Below are 16,767 nucleotides of genomic sequence, written 5' to 3' on the forward strand. Positions count from 1 at the left end.
CTTCTGAAACTAAGGAATTAGGGGGTGGTTATTGGAACAAAAAATCACAACCCTTCTCTTGTATCTTGTACAGGTTGTCCAATTTACAAGCTGGGTCAGGATCCAAGGTATGTTTGGACCAGCTGTTGTCCACTATGTTCAGAAGGCATTGTAGCAAAATAAGATCTGCCGATTTTGGATCAGGCAATTTATACTAAAGATCCAGTGCCTTGGCTATCCTTATGATTTGTTCCACATAGAGTTTCAGGTCTTCTGTCAGATAAATAGGAGATGGATCTCCTACTGTATCTTCTGGGGAGGGTGCCGATGTTTCATATTTGTCTCAGAACTCTACTCAAAAACCTCCTCCAACTACAGGTATCAAACTTGAACTCTTGATATCGAGGGTATTTTTTACAGTATTATTTGACATGTAAGACGGAAGTGAGTGGTGACAGGGTAGGTGGTCATTGAAATACGTTGCCACTGTGAGTGGCACAGTTGCCATCTCTCAGCATTGACCCCACTGAGGTATGCACATCATAGGATATGGGTACCATCTTTGAGGAGGACCCCACTGAAAGCTGGCTGGAGCCGAAGGAGTTTGTTAGGGAAACTGAGCATCAGAGTCCCTCAAAAACATCATTCTCTGATGAGGGTGGTGCACCTGGCTGCCTCAAAGATGGTGATAGCATTCTTGAATGGGAGAGAAGACTGGAGCCAACTGCGTCAAGCAATTTTCGGCATCGTGGCAAAGGTGAAATCCAGTGTCAAGGGAAAATGTGTGCTCAGGGTTGAGACGGCGAACACTTTTGACTCTGAGGGGAGGTATCTCGATGTTGAGTAGAAGAAAACAATGGATGGGTTGGAGATGGAGATCATTGGCATTGAGAGGTTGAAAGTAGGTGATTAGGCTTTTTTCTTTGCCTTTTTTGGAGGTAGCTCTTGGAGCCGACTGCTTGTCAGATGACTGTTAGTGGGGGCAGAAGGGACAGAGACAACTGATGGTTTCTGAGCTCTTTCCAGCACAACCAGTCTCTTTTCTGGCTGAGACAGCCCTCTCCTCAGAGCCTTTCCCCCCTAAAGCTGCCTTTTGCCTAGTGGCCCTTTCATGACATGCTTTAGGCAGGAATAAATGGCACGAATCACACGCTACCAGACGATGCCCCTCTCCTAAGCACATTAAGCACAAATTGTGTTCGACATTTTGAGCTGTCTTGGTCCCACATTCCTTGCACTTTTTAAATAGTGCCATCACCGGAAGAATTTTTGCAAAGATGTCAACCCGAACTCTCCTGATGAGTAGAATGCTTCGATACTTCCATCTCTTCATGATGGTGAGGAAAGACACAGAGGGAAGAGTGGTCTCCCCATTTCCATCCCGTGCCTGTTTGGGTGGGAAACAGCAGCATGAGATGGAGGAAAGGGAGAGTGCTCCTGTGTTTTGAGTCTTCTGGAAAGCTGGTTAGTCTTCTTCGTGACTGGCGTGCACCTGCCCATCCCATGTGGGACTGTGCAGAATCCATGATGATGAACCAATAACCGTCTCAGTTCTTGGCATCATTTACATGATTATGTTTACTCCTAGACCAGGGGTCTGCAACCTGTGGCTCTCCAGATGTTCATGGACTACAAATCCCACCAGCCCCTGGTGGCAGGGCATTGCAGTCCATGAACATCCGGAGAGCCACAGGTTGCAGACCCCTGTCCTAGACTATGTCATTCATTCTGACACTCACTCCCCATATCATCTCTGTTGAAGGCAAAGCTGGATAGCGTGCTGCCTCTGGAGCCGTCAATTTGATGCCGATCAGCACTGTAATCCCAAGTAGGAGGGATATTTGTTTGCTCCTTTTCTCTGAAGCTCACCAATCGCCTTCATCCACCTTCATTCATTTCCTGTCGCTTTCTTTTTATGATCAGATTTAACGCAAAGCAAGAAGGGTGGAAAGGAGCCAGATAAACCCAGCTGAACAGGAGCAGCAGTGGCGTAGGAGGTTAAGAGCTCGTGTATCTAATCTGGAGGAACCGGGTTTGATTCCCAGCTCTGCCGCCTGAGCTGTGGAGGCTTATCTGGGGAATTCAGATTAGCCTGTGCACTCCCACACACGCCAGCTGGGTGACCTTGGGAGTGAGTCCCACAGCTTCTCGGAGCTCTCTCAGCCCCACCTACCTCACAGGGTGTTTGTTGTGAGGGGGGAAGGGCAAGGAGATTGTAAGCCCCTTTGAGTCTCCTACAGGAGAGAAAGGGGGGATATAAATCCAAACTCTTCCTCTTCCTCTGAACACAAAACACCAGGCTACACTTTTTTTCTTGCAGTGTCATAGAAGTTGCAGGACTCCAAGTGAAATACATAAAATCACAGCGGGAGTCTAAGCATACATCTCCGCGTGCCTCTTCAGGAAAAGGTCACCAGTACTCTTCTGACAAACAAAAACAGAGTACATAAACATCACAGGCGTAAATTACAAAAGGCTTACTCATTGGAGGGGGGACCCTGCTACTCTTCAGTGCTTAGATAATCCCTCTGAAGAGATCTACTTCACAGCTTTATTTGAAAACCCTGAGAATGATCCACAAATCACAATGGAAGACTGAAGGGTTGGCAAAAGAAACAGGTTGGGCCTATTCATGCACAAAAGGACAGAATTCGGAGATGTCAGAATGCACCACCTAGCAATTGGAGGGGAAGGCTTACAAAAAATATTCGGTGTTCTGTAGAAAAATCTTCCTGTCAGGGCAGCACCATCCTGTGGGTTACTGTGGCGACGGCTAGCCACTAAAACAACAGTGGTACTGCTGATCCCTTCTCTATATAGGCATTCTTCAAGGGGAAATACTAAAACGTGCACTTCCACAAAGCACAGACAGCAAAACGAACATTCCAAAATCCACAGCAACCCCAGCAATCCGACAACAGCCCCCATTGTTGACGTTGCCCCCGAGAGTAGTACATGCAGATGAGGCCCACCACCACCCATTAATCCGGCCACTGCTCCTCAACGCCACTCCCCTTCTCAGACAACCAATGAGCATGGAGGAACATGGTGCAATCCCAATAGAGGCCTGTGGCTAGACTGCCCTCTTCAGCATTTTCTCCTGACATTCCGCCTGCATCTGTGGCGGAATTCCACCAGCCACAGATGCAGGCGGAATGTCAGGAGAAAATGTTACTGGAACACGGCCATACAACCCGGAAAACCCACCACACCAGAGTTAATATTAGTTACAAAGGTTTTGTTTATAAAGCTTTATATATAATTTTGTTGACTCTTAGTGTTTAGCACTGCAACAACGATAGATCCATTCTTATTTTCTTTTTCCAAAATAATTTTTAAAAAGATTCTATCACCTTAAATTGCTGGACATGTAGTCCAGGTCCACACCTGGATAGCCCCAGGTGAGCCTGATTTAGTCAGGTTTCAGAAGCTGAACGGAACCAGCCCTGGCTAGCATTTGGATGGGAGGTCTCCAAGGAATCTCGGCTCACAATGCAGAGGCAGGCAATGGCGAACTACTTCTGAAAGTCCTTTGCCTTGAAAACCCCACAGGGTCACCGTAAGTCAGATGTGACTTGGCAGCAAACTCAACAAATAATAGTCCAGGTCACAGAATATTGTTGAACAATTCTTTCACCATGTCCTTTCTTTGCTTCTTGCCCCGCCCCCTCCCTTTCTAGATGCTCCATTCATTGAAATTGAAGAAGAAGAGTTGGATTTTTATCCCCCCCTTTCTCTCCTATAGGAGACTCAAAGGGGATTACAAACTCCTTGCCCTTCCCCCCTCACAACAAACACCCTGTGAGGTAGGTGGGGCTGAGAGAGCTCCGAAAAGCTGTGACTAACCCAAGGTCAGTACATCTTCAAGGTCTCTTCTCTAATATCCCACAAAATGAGCGTTGCTGTCGATTCTGTCCTGATACAACTGATTCACTTTCTCATATTCTGCTTCACTGTTCAAAATACAACAACATCAGAACTGATTTGAGAACTGTATTACCAACAGGATTTATGCTCCTTTCTGATAAGTTAAAAATGGCTAAGCTGCTAAATAACTCTAATGCTGAAATCTCTGAAGCTGTTGCTACATTTTTACTCTGTGTACTGCAAGTTGTGCAATAATGATATTTCTATTGTATTTGGAATCCATGACACACACTGGTTTTATGCCTAATAAAGGTTTTGGATTTGAATTTGGACTAACCCAAGGTCACCCAGCTGACGTGTGCTGGAGCGTACAGGCTAATCTGAATTCCCCAGGTAAGCCTCCACATCTGAGAGTGAACAAATAAAATTAATCATGGGGGTCACTGGAATGCGAAGATGGTGGTTTTATATCCAGCATTACAATATTGTGGCAAAAGAAAACAGCGTCTTCAGCATTTTCAGTTTTCTGCAGGTACCAAACCCTCCCCTAGAGATGCGATCTAATACCCAATATATGAACAAATTTCAGTTCTATCATGAAACTCAGAACACTACGCTACGATCTCTGTCCACCCCATTCAACGGCAGAGTGTTCAAAAACAAAACATCTTACTTTTAAACTACAATTATCATAAGTAAGCAGACTGATACGTAAGCAATACATTTTATTTCAACCAACTTTATAAGTACATTTTGGCAGCAACTCAGTTTTCACAGCAGTGAAATTGTATAAAAATACAAGTATTAAAAACATTAAGGCAACTGGCTAATTCTTCCCAGATTAATGTATCTGAATTTAGAACCCTTTAAAGAGGGCGAGGGGAGAGACTGTAATTTAAAAAGATACTTTAAAATGTTAAAAGGCACAGAAAACCCCAAAGCACCAATACTGGAAGCAAAAATCAGAGGTGCCTTAGAGGGAATTCAGTGGCCACGGAACAATGGCCACGGAACAATTTCCTTTGAAGTCAATGGTTCCGACGACATATAAAAAGATCTGCAACGTCAGGCCTGAAGCTAAAACCATTAAAAGAAGATCAAAGCCTTCTTCAGTTGAAAAACTAGCTGGGCGGCCCCATCCAAGCAGCCAGGCACGGTGCTGTAACCACACCGGCCTGCCATACCCAAGAAGCCTTTCTGGTGGCATGGGGGGACTTAAAACACACACACAAAAGCCTCCCCGCCGCTGAAAAGTCACCATTGGGCTTAACAGACTTACGGCACCGAAAAGGCGCTGAAAGCCTCAAGCACCGGCCGCCAGCACAACAGGGACAATGGCCAGGTAGAAGCCAACTAGCATTGGTTCCTCCATTGGCCACGTCCTCAGATTGCCCCGCTATGCCCGTGGTGGTGGGAGCCCAGGGACCACATCCCACCAGTGCAGAGGACTGCACTGGCCGCCTGCTGGCAGATTCGCCCCCCACTATGGATACATCAACTCCGTCAGTGCTCTTCTTGTTTTCTTAATGTCCTCAGGTGCATTCACTTCAAGTGGATCTGGATATCTAGAAAGACGAGAAGCATGGACTGTATACATAGAGACACAAGGCAATGAACTAATTGGTATATGCGATTACTTTGAGAATAAAGTCAGTAGATAAGTCATACACCATTCATAAAGATATATTGTGATTATAAGTAATATGCAACAGGATCTAAATGTAATAACAAAACATACAATGAGGGCACTTAGGCAACCTAAGAAGCGTAATGGGACAGTACTTAGTAAGGAACTCTCATAAACATTGTAGAAGATCTCATAAACATTGTACATAAGGCAAGAAACCTGTAACATTCGTATTTCGTTCCAATAAATTGAAAGAGCCAGTATCACCCATGGTCAATGAGTCAAAAGTATTAAAGCGAATCGCAGTAGTAGACAGCAGCAGCTCCAGCAATTTGTTCATTGCCTTGTGTCTCTATATATACCAATGGTGGCGAACCTTTGGCACTCCAGATGTTATGGACTACAATTCCCATCAGCCCCTTCCAGCATGGCCAATTGGCCATGCTGGCAGGGGCTGATGGGAATTGTAGTCCATAACATCTGGAGCCTGCTGGATCAGACCAGAGTCCATCCAACTGACCATGCTGGCAGGGGCTGATGAGAATTGTAGTCCATAACATCTGGAGTGCCAAAGGTTCGCCACCACGGATATATACAGTCCATGCTTCTTAGGCTTGGCTGGCCTCAGATTTTCTAGTATTGGTTTGACTGTATATATTTGCTGATTTGTTTTATCTAGAGCCGTGGTGGCGAACCTTTGGCACTCCAGATGTTATGGACTACAATCCCCATGTTATGGACTACAATTCCCAAGTGGCCATGCTGGCAGCGGCTGATGGGAATTGTAGTCCATAACATCTGGAGTGCCAAAGGTTCGCCACCACTGATCTAGAAAGATGACCAAAACATGATTCTAATCAGAACACATACATAATCAGTCCCGCTTTAAACTAATACAATTTGACCGTTCATTCTACAAAATGTCATGTGGGAATGGAAAAGTATGGATTAAACGTTACGGTTAAAACAAAAACAAACGTCAGCACCTTCCAGAACAAAGTGTTGCATATTTATTGACAGGTCAATGTGACACAGGAAACCACCCCCTTCCCTTTTAAGGTTATCACAGTTTGGCGTTGAACTGGCCCATCAACTTCTCCAGCTTAATGGCTAACGCCATGTCGCCCTTGATGGTCAGCTTTCCGGACATGAAAGCCATCGTTGGCTTTAGTTTGCCTGAAAAGAAGCAGAAGGGGGAAAAGGGTTTTAAAAAGGGGATCACTTAACAAAAAAGCTTAAAGGGCAATCTTATGTCAAGTTATTCTTGTCTAAGTCTACTAAAATCAATACGCTTAGACTGGAGTACCTCTACACAGGATTATGTTGTTGGTATAGTTAAACATCTTTTTCATTCAGCATATACTTTTACAGTGGAATCTTACAGTGGAACCGCCCTGAGCCCTTTGGGGGAGGGCGGTATAAAAGTGGAACAAATAAATAAATAAACAAACAAACAAATAAACAAATAAATAAATCTTGGTTTTCGTTGGTAATCCGTCCGAAAAGGATCAATGAAAACCAAAACTGATGAAAACCGAGGCAAACTTTTCCACAGGAATCAATGTAAATCCAATTAATCCGTTCTAGGCACTCCACAAAACATACCGAAAACACATTTTTTGGTGAATAAACATAGTGTTTAATGCTGAAAACAGTAACAAACAATACTAGGACCAGCTTCAGAGCCAGTGGACCAATGTCGCACCAGAAAGCTGTCCAAAGAGGTCTGTTTCTGACGCTTCTTTAAGATTTGTCTGAAATGGGGCAAGACGTTGTCATTAAACAAGTTGCAGACACAGCCTGCAACAGCTTTGTCCGGGTGATTTTTCTCCACAAACCCCTGCACCTTACTGCAAATCGATGAAAACCGAGGCAAATCGATGAAAACCGAGACAAATTTTTCACTGAAAAAATCGATGAAAACCAAAACCGATGAAAACCGAAGGCAATGAAAACCGAGGTTCCACTGAACTAGAAAAATAGTAGAATGGATTCAAGCAGGAAGCCGAATGAGACGATCAAGTGTTGAGGTCTTCACCGAACAGCTCAGACAGATAAAGAAAACCTAAGAACCTTAATTAGCATCCAAAAGCCAGCCGTTCCTCCTGAACTTGCTAAACAAGCTGCAGCGTTAACTTTTTAATATCATTTAGACCTTTTTTTTGTTGCAAAAGTTGAAAATAACTCATTAGTTTATACAACAAACAACAAAATCACTGTGTTTTAATCTAATTTTAATGGGGTTGTTTATATGGCTTATTGTACACTGTGTAGAGGAAGTTATGTTGCACACCGCTCAGAGCCCTCTGGGGGTAGAGCAGTATAAAAAACCCATAAATAAATAAATAAATAAATAAATAAATAAATAAATGAATGAATGAATGAATGAATGAATGAATGAATGAATGAATGAATGAATGTTGAATTTGAACACAAGAAAGCAAGGCACTCCCTGAAAATCCTTAGAAATTAGTTCATCTGCCCTATTTATTCTGAAGACAGAATAAATCCATTGCAGAGCTCAGGACCCTGGAAATGATTTGAGGGCACCCAGAGTGCAGCATCCCCAGGGGGTGGGTGGGTGGGTGATGCTCATCTCCCCACTCACAATCTTATACTACAGAGTTAAGAGAAACTTTGGTGTCTTGGGTATGTAATGGGCTGGCTGCAGGCAAATACACTGAAACGTTCTGTGACTCATGGATAACACTAATCTGGGAGTAGATGTACAACCGGTTCTGGCTAGAGCTGTTCCGCCCAGCCCTACCTGTTTAGTAACAGGCTTGTGTCTGCGAGCAGATGTGAATCTGGCCCAAGCAAACTGTAGAGATGACTAGAAATGCTTTTATACTAGCTTTGGCGGTTCGTGCCAACACCGATCTCTTTAGAGGCTATGGTTATGCACACCCTAGTAATATCCAGGTGAAACGACTACAACTTTGAAGGATACCCGGAAGTTTTAATTATTCTAAAATGTGGCTCCTATGACCCGTAATAAGAAACACGCAGCAGTCGCTTCATTCTGCTAACTAGCAATTTGCTCCTGGGCTCAATTCAAACGGCTAATGATTACTTTTGTTTTAATTTTGGAACGTTTATCACTCACTCTAAAAGATCAAGGCCACGAAAATAGATAATGGAGAACTCCTTGCCCTTATATAAAGCCGTGGTGCACTTGGAGTCCTGTGTTCAGTTCTGGTCGCCACATCTCAAAAGGTCGATATATGAAGAGAGATAGAAAGAAAATGCAGAGAGAGGAGGAGGAGCAACGAGGATGATTAAGGAGGATTGGAGCACCTTCCTTATGAGAGGAGCTGCAAGCGTTTAGGACTCTTTAGTTTGGAGAGGAAGCGTCTGAGGGGAGATATGATTGGAAGTCTACAAAATTATGCTTAGGGTGAGAAAATGTTGTGGAGAAATTTTTCTCTCTTCCTCCACAATACACTAGAATCCAGGGGGCATACATTGCAGAAATGCTGGGGGGAAGAGTGGGACTAATAAAAGGAAACACTTCTTCACACGTTGTGGGGGTGGGGGGGGGGGGGGGGGGGGGGGGGGGGGGGTGGGGGGGGGGGGGCGGGTGGGGTTGGGGGGCGGGGGGTTTGTGGGGGGGGGGGGGGGGGGGGGGGGGGGGGGGTGGTGTGGGGGGGGGGTGGGGGGGGCGGGGTGGGGGGGGGCGGGGGGTGCGGGGGGGGTGGGGGGGGGGGGGGGGGGGGTAGGGGGGGGGGCGGGCGGGGGCGGGGGGGGGTGGGGGGGGGGGGGGGGGGGGGGGGGGGGGGGTGGGGGGGGGGGGGGGTGGGGGGGGGGGGGGGTGGGGGGGGGGGGGGGTGGGGGGGGGGGGGGGTGGGGGGGGGGGGGGGTGGGGGGGGGGGGGGGTGGGGGGGGGGGGGGGTGGGGGGGGGGGGGGGTGGGGGGGGGGGGGGGTGGGGGGGGGGGGGGGTGGGGGGGGGGGGGGGTGGGGGGGGGGGGGGGTGGGGGGGGGGGGGGGTGGGGGGGGGGGGGGGTGGGGGGGGGGGGGGGTGGGGGGGGGGGGGGGTGGGGGGGGGGGGGGGTGGGGGGGGGGGGGGGTGGGGGGGGGGGGGGGTGGGGGGGGGGGGGGGTGGGGGGGGGGGGGGGTGGGGGGGGGGGGGGGTGGGGGGGGGGGGGGGTGGGGGGGGGGGGGGGTGGGGGGGGGGGGGGGTGGGGGGGGGGGGGGGTGGGGGGGGGGGGGGGTGGGGGGGGGGGGGGGTGGGGGGGGGGGGGGGTGGGGGGGGGGGGGGGTGGGGGGGGGGGGGGGTGGGGGGGGGGGGGGGTGGGGGGGGGGGGGGGTGGGGGGGGGGGGGGGTGGGGGGGGGGGGGGGTGGGGGGGGGGGGGGGTGGGGGGGGGGGGGGGTGGGGGGGGGGGGGGGTGGGGGGGGGGGGGGGTGGGGGGGGGGGGGGGTGGGGGGGGGGGGGGGTGGGGGGGGGGGGGGGTGGGGGGGGGGGGGGGTGGGGGGGGGGGGGGGTGGGGGGGGGGGGGGGTGGGGGGGGGGGGGGGTGGGGGGGGGGGGGGGTGGGGGGGGGGGGGGGTGGGGGGGGGGGGGGGTGGGGGGGGGGGGGGGTGGGGGGGGGGGGGGGTGGGGGGGGGGGGGGGTGGGGGGGGGGGGGGGTGGGGGGGGGGGGGGGTGGGGGGGGGGGGGGGTGGGGGGGGGGGGGGGTGGGGGGGGGGGGGGGTGGGGGGGGGGGGGGGTGGGGGGGGGGGGGGGTGGGGGGGGGGGGGGGTGGGGGGGGGGGGGGGTGGGGGGGGGGGGGGGTGGGGGGGGGGGGGGGTGGGGGGGGGGGGGGGTGGGGGGGGGGGGGGGTGGGGGGGGGGGGGGGTGGGGGGGGGGGGGGGTGGGGGGGGGGGGGGGTGGGGGGGGGGGGGGGTGGGGGGGGGGGGGGGTGGGGGGGGGGGGGGGTGGGGGGGGGGGGGGGTGGGGGGGGGGGGGGGTGGGGGGGGGGGGGGGTGGGGGGGGGGGGGGGTGGGGGGGGGGGGGGGTGGGGGGGGGGGGGGGTGGGGGGGGGGGGGGGTGGGGGGGGGGGGGGGTGGGGGGGGGGGGGGGTGGGGGGGGGGGGGGGTGGGGGGGGGGGGGGGTGGGGGGGGGGGGGGGTGGGGGGGGGGGGGGGTGGGGGGGGGGGGGGGTGGGGGGGGGGGGGGGTGGGGGGGGGGGGGGGTGGGGGGGGGGGGGGGTGGGGGGGGGGGGGGGTGGGGGGGGGGGGGGGTGGGGGGGGGGGGGGGTGGGGGGGGGGGGGGGTGGGGGGGGGGGGGGGTGGGGGGGGGGGGGGGTGGGGGGGGGGGGGGGTGGGGGGGGGGGGGGGTGGGGGGGGGGGGGGGTGGGGGGGGGGGGGGGTGGGGGGGGGGGGGGGTGGGGGGGGGGGGGGGTGGGGGGGGGGGGGGGTGGGGGGGGGGGGGGGTGGGGGGGGGGGGGGGTGGGGGGGGGGGGGGGTGGGGGGGGGGGGGGGTGGGGGGGGGGGGGGGTGGGGGGGGGGGGGGGTGGGGGGGGGGGGGGGTGGGGGGGGGGGGGGGTGGGGGGGGGGGGGGGTGGGGGGGGGGGGGGGTGGGGGGGGGGGGGGGTGGGGGGGGGGGGGGGTGGGGGGGGGGGGGGGTGGGGGGGGGGGGGGGTGGGGGGGGGGGGGGGTGGGGGGGGGGGGGGGTGGGGGGGGGGGGGGGTGGGGGGGGGGGGGGGTGGGGGGGGGGGGGGGTGGGGGGGGGGGGGGGTGGGGGGGGGGGGGGGTGGGGGGGGGGGGGGGTGGGGGGGGGGGGGGGTGGGGGGGGGGGGGGGTGGGGGGGGGGGGGGGTGGGGGGGGGGGGGGGTGGGGGGGGGGGGGGGTGGGGGGGGGGGGGGGTGGGGGGGGGGGGGGGTGGGGGGGGGGGGGGGTGGGGGGGGGGGGGGGTGGGGGGGGGGGGGGGTGGGGGGGGGGGGGGGTGGGGGGGGGGGGGGGTGGGGGGGGGGGGGGGTGGGGGGGGGGGGGGGTGGGGGGGGGGGGGGGTGGGGGGGGGGGGGGGTGGGGGGGGGGGGGGGTGGGGGGGGGGGGGGGTGGGGGGGGGGGGGGGTGGGGGGGGGGGGGGGTGGGGGGGGGGGGGGGTGGGGGGGGGGGGGGGTGGGGGGGGGGGGGGGTGGGGGGGGGGGGGGGTGGGGGGGGGGGGGGGTGGGGGGGGGGGGGGGTGGGGGGGGGGGGGGGTGGGGGGGGGGGGGGGTGGGGGGGGGGGGGGGTGGGGGGGGGGGGGGGTGGGGGGGGGGGGGGGTGGGGGGGGGGGGGGGTGGGGGGGGGGGGGGGTGGGGGGGGGGGGGGGTGGGGGGGGGGGGGGGTGGGGGGGGGGGGGGGTGGGGGGGGGGGGGGGTGGGGGGGGGGGGGGGTGGGGGGGGGGGGGGGTGGGGGGGGGGGGGGGTGGGGGGGGGGGGGGGTGGGGGGGGGGGGGGGTGGGGGGGGGGGGGGGTGGGGGGGGGGGGGGGTGGGGGGGGGGGGGGGTGGGGGGGGGGGGGGGTGGGGGGGGGGGGGGGTGGGGGGGGGGGGGGGTGGGGGGGGGGGGGGGTGGGGGGGGGGGGGGGTGGGGGGGGGGGGGGGTGGGGGGGGGGGGGGGTGGGGGGGGGGGGGGGTGGGGGGGGGGGGGGGTGGGGGGGGGGGGGGGTGGGGGGGGGGGGGGGTGGGGGGGGGGGGGGGTGGGGGGGGGGGGGGGTGGGGGGGGGGGGGGGTGGGGGGGGGGGGGGGTGGGGGGGGGGGGGGGTGGGGGGGGGGGGGGGTGGGGGGGGGGGGGGGTGGGGGGGGGGGGGGGTGGGGGGGGGGGGGGGTGGGGGGGGGGGGGGGTGGGGGGGGGGGGGGGTGGGGGGGGGGGGGGGTGGGGGGGGGGGGGGGTGGGGGGGGGGGGGGGTGGGGGGGGGGGGGGGTGGGGGGGGGGGGGGGTGGGGGGGGGGGGGGGTGGGGGGGGGGGGGGGTGGGGGGGGGGGGGGGTGGGGGGGGGGGGGGGTGGGGGGGGGGGGGGGTGGGGGGGGGGGGGGGTGGGGGGGGGGGGGGGTGGGGGGGGGGGGGGGTGGGGGGGGGGGGGGGTGGGGGGGGGGGGGGGTGGGGGGGGGGGGGGGTGGGGGGGGGGGGGGGTGGGGGGGGGGGGGGGTGGGGGGGGGGGGGGGTGGGGGGGGGGGGGGGTGGGGGGGGGGGGGGGTGGGGGGGGGGGGGGGTGGGGGGGGGGGGGGGTGGGGGGGGGGGGGGGTGGGGGGGGGGGGGGGTGGGGGGGGGGGGGGGTGGGGGGGGGGGGGGGTGGGGGGGGGGGGGGGTGGGGGGGGGGGGGGGTGGGGGGGGGGGGGGGTGGGGGGGGGGGGGGGTGGGGGGGGGGGGGGGTGGGGGGGGGGGGGGGTGGGGGGGGGGGGGGGTGGGGGGGGGGGGGGGTGGGGGGGGGGGGGGGTGGGGGGGGGGGGGGGTGGGGGGGGGGGGGGGTGGGGGGGGGGGGGGGTGGGGGGGGGGGGGGGTGGGGGGGGGGGGGGGTGGGGGGGGGGGGGGGTGGGGGGGGGGGGGGGTGGGGGGGGGGGGGGGTGGGGGGGGGGGGGGGTGGGGGGGGGGGGGGGTGGGGGGGGGGGGGGGTGGGGGGGGGGGGGGGTGGGGGGGGGGGGGGGTGGGGGGGGGGGGGGGTGGGGGGGGGGGGGGGTGGGGGGGGGGGGGGGTGGGGGGGGGGGGGGGTGGGGGGGGGGGGGGGTGGGGGGGGGGGGGGGTGGGGGGGGGGGGGGGTGGGGGGGGGGGGGGGTGGGGGGGGGGGGGGGTGGGGGGGGGGGGGGGTGGGGGGGGGGGGGGGTGGGGGGGGGGGGGGGTGGGGGGGGGGGGGGGTGGGGGGGGGGGGGGGTGGGGGGGGGGGGGGGTGGGGGGGGGGGGGGGTGGGGGGGGGGGGGGGTGGGGGGGGGGGGGGGTGGGGGGGGGGGGGGGTGGGGGGGGGGGGGGGTGGGGGGGGGGGGGGGTGGGGGGGGGGGGGGGTGGGGGGGGGGGGGGGTGGGGGGGGGGGGGGGTGGGGGGGGGGGGGGGTGGGGGGGGGGGGGGGTGGGGGGGGGGGGGGGTGGGGGGGGGGGGGGGTGGGGGGGGGGGGGGGTGGGGGGGGGGGGGGGTGGGGGGGGGGGGGGGTGGGGGGGGGGGGGGGTGGGGGGGGGGGGGGGTGGGGGGGGGGGGGGGTGGGGGGGGGGGGGGGTGGGGGGGGGGGGGGGTGGGGGGGGGGGGGGGTGGGGGGGGGGGGGGGTGGGGGGGGGGGGGGGTGGGGGGGGGGGGGGGTGGGGGGGGGGGGGGGTGGGGGGGGGGGGGGGGGGGGGGGGGGGGGGGGGGGGGGGGGGGGGGGGGGGGGGGGGGGGGGGGGGGGGGGGCGGGGGGGGGGGGGGGGAGGGGGGGGGGGGGGGGGGGGTGGGGGGGGGAAGGGGGTGGGGGGGGGGGGGGGTGGGGGTGGGGGTGGGGGGGGGGGAGTGGGGGTGGGGGGGGGGGGGGGGGTGGGGGGGGGGGGGGGGGGGGGGGTGGGGGTGGGGGTGGTGGGGGGGGGGTGGGGGGGTGGGGGTGGTGGGGGGGGTGGGGGTGGAGGCTAGACTGGGTCATCTAGGTCATGGTCCCGTGACCTGGTGACATCACTTGTAATTTCAAATATAAAACTATAATTTAAACAAAGCTAGTTTTTTTCCAAAATTAACATGCTGTGACATATTTTCCATCTTATAAAGTTTAACTCGGCATGCAAATATATCCTGCTAGTCCTTTTCTGAGTGTGTTGTTCCTGTCCAAGTCACGTATTTCCTTTTTTCTTTTATTTACTACTAAATCTGCATTTCCTACGTTCAACTTTTATTTGTTTCTTATCCCTCAGCTGACAAAAAACTAAAATATGTACTAAAACACCAGAAGACACAGCAGTTGGCAGCTGGCTCTCTGTAGTATTGTGTACAATTGCAATTTCGCTTCCAGGACGCCAAAGCATGCATCCTTTTTCCATTGCTTAAAAATGTTCAACAGTGCAATTTCATATGTCCTAAATGGTGCATCTGAGGCTGCTGGGGGGCAGTAAAATAAGTTTAGAATGGTTAAGAAAGCAACAGAACAAATCCTAACAAAACGGTCCTGGGAATGAGCCCCATTAAATAGACCTGAGAAGAATTCTCAATTGACCTGCTTACATTGTTCTCTAAGTACTGAAATATCTGTTTTCTCCAATGTTTTCGTTTTTTTCTAGGAAAAAAAGGAGAAAAAAGCAAGGTGTCCCCCTGATCCAGCCATTCTCAACCAGCGTTCCGTGGTACCCTTGGGTGCCGTGAGCATGTCCCAGGGGTACCGCAGCAACACTACCGCCCCCCCCCCTCATTTTTGTGGTGTCTCCCACCGGCACCAGCAAGGACATGGAGCTGGCCCATGGGGCAGGGCCTGCCACAAGGTCAGCAGCCACCACCACCACCCCAGTGCTTCCCTTCACCCTGGGAGGGGAAGGTGGGGGGTATGGCAAGCAGGGGCAATGGGAGGGGAAGGTGGAGGGTGGCGGCAGGGGTACCGTGAGATATGAAGAGTGAGGTCAAGGGTACCCTGACCTCGAAAAGGTTGGGAAACACTGCCTTGATCCATGGCTTCAACGTTTCTGGAAATTTTCCACCCCTAACTCAAGAGGTGAGAATCGGGGGGACTTCTGAACTATTACACTACCTGTCCTACTGCTTGCTCTCCTGCTCCCTGAACTAACTCTGGCCCCTTCTGCACAGGCAAAATAATGCGTTTTCAAACCACTTTCACAACTGTTTGCAAGTGGATTTTGCTATTCCGCACAGCTTCAAAGAGTACTGAAAGCAGTTTGAAAGTGCATTATTCTGCATGTGCGGAATGAGCCTCTGACCTCCAGGGAGAGAGCTGAACTACATCTCAAGAGCAGCAGTTTTCCTGGGAATAAGCAGAAGTCAGAGGTTTTTTTCCTAACATGAAAAGCACCCTATGTATATTTGATTAGCAAAACAAATCTCCCAAGTGAACACTTCACAGGCAACATAAGAATGTATTAATAATAAGAATAATGATTTTGTATTCTATGGATTCTAAACAGATTCTCCCCACTATTATTTGAAGTAGACCTATCTATGTAGAATGAGGGTTATCAGATAATGGTAACACTACGCTTTGGTCTTTTTTGATACTACTGAAGTCAAAACTAGGTAAGGACCACAGGCTCAACGAGACCTTAGTGAGACACAGTTAAAACAAGAAAGTTCTTACCAGATAATTCAAACTGATAAACGCCTTGGACCGACCTTACGACTTCTTCGTTGATGGCTACTTGTATGATTTTGAACGTTTCCATCACAGGACCCCCTGAGTTCTTGGCGGCAAAGTGGACGTGATGCTTTCCCCTTTCAGGACCTTCCGGTTTTGTTCTGTCAAGACCTTCGTGCTCGGCTATGTCCGATTTCTTTCCTTCTCTGAATGCTGGAGAAGCCCCTGGAGTGCCAACATTGGGCCAAAAGAAGAAGAAAAGTTTGGATTTAAACCCCGCTTTTCTCAACCGTAAGCAGAGGTGGGATCCAGCAGGTTCTTGCCAGTTCCCGAGAGTGGGTTACTAATTATTTGTGTGTGCCGAGAGGGGGTTACTAATTGGGTCCGCTTTTCCGTCTCCACGCCCTCGCCTCCCCGAGAGGCATACTGCCTTTGAACGTGAAGGTTCCATATACCCTGTTTCCCCTAATATAAGACATCCACGAAAAATAAGACATAGTAGAGATTTTGCTGAAATGCGAAATATAAGACATCCCTCGAAAGTAAGACATAGCAAAGTTTTTGTTCGGAAGCATGCCCGACGACAGAACACAGGAAAAATAAGACATCCCCTGAAAATAACATGTGAGCTCCCAAAGGCACCTGGTGGGCCACTGCGAGTAGCAGAGAGCTGGACTAGATGGACTTTGGTCTGATCCAGCTGGCTTGTTCTTATGTTCTTAAAATAAGACATAGCACATCTTTGGGAGCAAAAATTAATATAAGACACTGTCTTATATTTGGGGAAACACGGTAGCAATTGCGACTAATAATGTAACTCCCTGAACTGGGTTAATCCCTTTCAGGTACTGCAATTCATGGATTCTCAGCCTTTTGTACCTTTTATCTCACCAGTCTCTATCAAAGAACCTGTGTGTTTCACCATTGCTGCGTTCAGATTTGTGAGTTGGGGCATTTTCTATAATGTGATGATGATTTAGAAATGACCTGGTGCAAAAATTTTTTGGGGGGTCATGGTGGGGTGGCTGCCCATGGGGGGGCATCCAACTCAGGTTTTGCCCAGGGCTCAGGTTTGCCTAGGTACGCCTCTG

The 16,767-nt window shown here is 58.9% G+C and overlaps 1 protein-coding gene across 1 annotated transcript in view; it reads right to left on the reverse strand.

Moving 5' to 3' along the window:
• Window positions 1–6,460: 6,460 nt before the first annotated feature.
• The window catches only part of HSDL2 (hydroxysteroid dehydrogenase like 2), a 47,536-nt gene continuing 37,229 nt past the window's right edge, over window positions 6,461–16,767 (reverse strand). Inside the window, exons 9-11 of the mRNA XM_048504429.1 lie at window positions 15,666–15,901; window positions 14,602–14,653; window positions 6,461–6,694 (exon numbers count right to left, since the gene is read on the reverse strand). Of these exons, the coding sequence (XP_048360386.1) occupies window positions 6,537–6,694; window positions 14,602–14,653; window positions 15,666–15,901 (446 nt within the window). The 3' untranslated portion in view covers window positions 6,461–6,536. The remainder of the gene's footprint in view (window positions 6,695–14,601; window positions 14,654–15,665; window positions 15,902–16,767) is intronic.

This window comes from Sphaerodactylus townsendi, linkage group LG07 (assembly GCF_021028975.2).
Source record: "Sphaerodactylus townsendi isolate TG3544 linkage group LG07, MPM_Stown_v2.3, whole genome shotgun sequence".
Lineage (NCBI taxonomy): Eukaryota > Metazoa > Chordata > Lepidosauria > Squamata > Sphaerodactylidae > Sphaerodactylus > Sphaerodactylus townsendi.